Source organism: Cebus imitator, unplaced genomic scaffold (assembly GCF_001604975.1).
Source record: "Cebus imitator isolate Cc_AM_T3 unplaced genomic scaffold, Cebus_imitator-1.0 Scaffold32, whole genome shotgun sequence".
Lineage (NCBI taxonomy): Eukaryota > Metazoa > Chordata > Mammalia > Primates > Cebidae > Cebus > Cebus imitator.
Window position 1 is genome coordinate 7,126,821 of NW_016107347.1, and position 2,149 is coordinate 7,128,969.

At 43.2% G+C, this 2,149-nt stretch overlaps 1 protein-coding gene across 1 annotated transcript in view; it reads right to left on the bottom strand.

Annotated features, from left to right (window-relative positions):
• Positions 1 to 2,149, bottom strand: part of CAPZA1 (capping actin protein of muscle Z-line subunit alpha 1) — a 52,632-nt gene that overhangs the window by 1,993 nt on the left and 48,490 nt on the right. Inside the window, exon 9 of the mRNA XM_017524314.2 lies at positions 350 to 412. Coding sequence (XP_017379803.1) covers positions 350 to 412 — 63 coding nt within the window. The remainder of the gene's footprint in view (positions 1 to 349; positions 413 to 2,149) is intronic.

A 2,149-nucleotide genomic window follows, 5' to 3' on the forward strand; every position in this document is an offset into this window, starting at 1 on the left:
TTTTGTAGCTTTAGTAGAGACGGGGTTTCACCATGTTGACCAGGATGGTCTCGATCTCTTGACCTCATGATCCACCCGCCTCGGCCTCCCAAAGTGCTGGGATTACAGGCTTGAGCCACCGCGCCCGGCAGGACCTATATATTTCTAAAACTAGAGCTACAGTCCCAAGCAATCTTGAAACCCTGATTGTAAGCAGAATGCCAAATGGGAAGGTCTGTGAAGTCTCCACATTTAGTAAAACTGAAGAGCATGTATATTTACATTAAAGGACACAGAGAGGCCTAACAAAATGTTAACAGCAAAATAATAAGATAGTAGATCTAAAAAAATTAGCTCCAAATCGTCTTACCTGATACTCGTTTTCTGCATTCTCTATGATTTTAATAAACTCCTTGGCAGTTTGGGCTTCATTCTAATGGAGGAAGGAAGAGGGTAAAATCAGATTTTTTAAAATGTGTAAGCAGTAAGATCCTGAAAAGTAACTCCATCTTAACTAACATTTGTGTAACAATTTCTAGTTTACCAAGTGTTTCCATGCCCACTACCTCCTTTGATTCTCACAACAACTCTATAGAAGAGAGTATGTTATAATCATAACCCCCATTTTGCAGATGAGAAAACAGAACCCTCTATTTTCTTGACCAGAATTACACAGTTTTTGAATGATAAAGATGGAATCTGAAATTAGGTCTTCACCAAAAAAAACCCATGCTCTTTCCACTCTACCACAGTATACCCAAAAGACATCATCAAGTCTTGAAAACTTGACGCCTTGAACATATTTCTGGTTTAAAATGATATGAACAATGAATGCCCTCAGACACATCAGTCATATACCATAAGCTAACATATGCCTTTATTTGCCACTTAAGACGTTAAACTAGCCAATCACATTTTGTATTACGTGGCTCAAGTATAAAATGAATCTCTCTCTTCCTGTTACCATTAAGTACAACAGATTTTTTTTTAAGTATTTTTTTTTTTTTTTTTAATAAGATGGGGTTTTACCATGTTCGTCAGGCTGGTCTTGAACTCCTGACCTCAGGTGACTTGCTGGCCTTGGCCTCCAAAGTGTTTGGATTACAGGCATGAGCCACCACGCCCAGCCAGATTTTTTTTTTTAAAGAGAAGAGGGTAGGATTTAATGTCTACAGCAGTGGTCCTAAGAGAGACTATGAGGTCAAAACTATTTTCTACTTTTTTTTGAGACAGAGTCTAGCTCTGTCTCACAGGCTGGAGTGCAGTGACATAATCTCGGCTCACTGCAATTCGCCTCCCCGACTCAAGCGATTCTCCTGCCTCAGCCTCCCAAGTAGCTGGGATTATAGGAGCCTGCGACCATGTGCAACTAACTTTTGAAATTTTAGTAGAAACAAGGTTTCACTGTGTTGGCCAGGCTGGTCTCAAACTCCTGACCTTGTGATCCACCTGCCTTGGCCTCCCAAAGTACTGAGATTACAAGTGTGAGCCACCACACCTGGCCTTTACTTTCACAATAACACTAAGACAAAGTTATTTGCCTGTTTTGCTCTCACTCTGTACAGCTAGTGCTCGACTTACGACCACGGTTGGGACCGCGGACCAGTCGTAACACAATTTGGTCGTAAGTTGAGTAGGCTAATATGTACAGTTGAAATGGTGCACGCAGAGATGGTAGTGCTGCCAGAAGCTGGTCCGCACTGTCGTACGCCCAGCTGGGCCTGGGCAACGTTTGCGCTGCCAGACGCCGAGCAGTTGTGGCTAGCGATTGTGGTCGTAAAGTCGAATGGTCGTAAGTTGCATAGGTCGTTAAGTCGATCAATACCTGTAATGTGTATATAACGTAATTTCCTAGAAACTACATGATGTATGGTGACTTTATCACTTTGAGGGCTAATGAAATGTATGAAGCAGAGGCCAGGTGCAATGGCTCACATCTGCAATCCCAGCACTTTGGGAGGCTGAAGCAGGTGAGATCAGGAGTTTGAGACCAGCCTGGCCAACACAGTGAAACCCTGTCTCTACTAAAAATACAAAAATTAGCCAGACGCTGGGCGCGGTGGCTCACGCCTGTAATCCGAGCACTTTGGGAGGCCGAGGCGGGTGGATCACAAGGTCAAGAGATCGAGACCATCCTGGTCAACAAGGTGAAACCCCGTATCTACTAAAA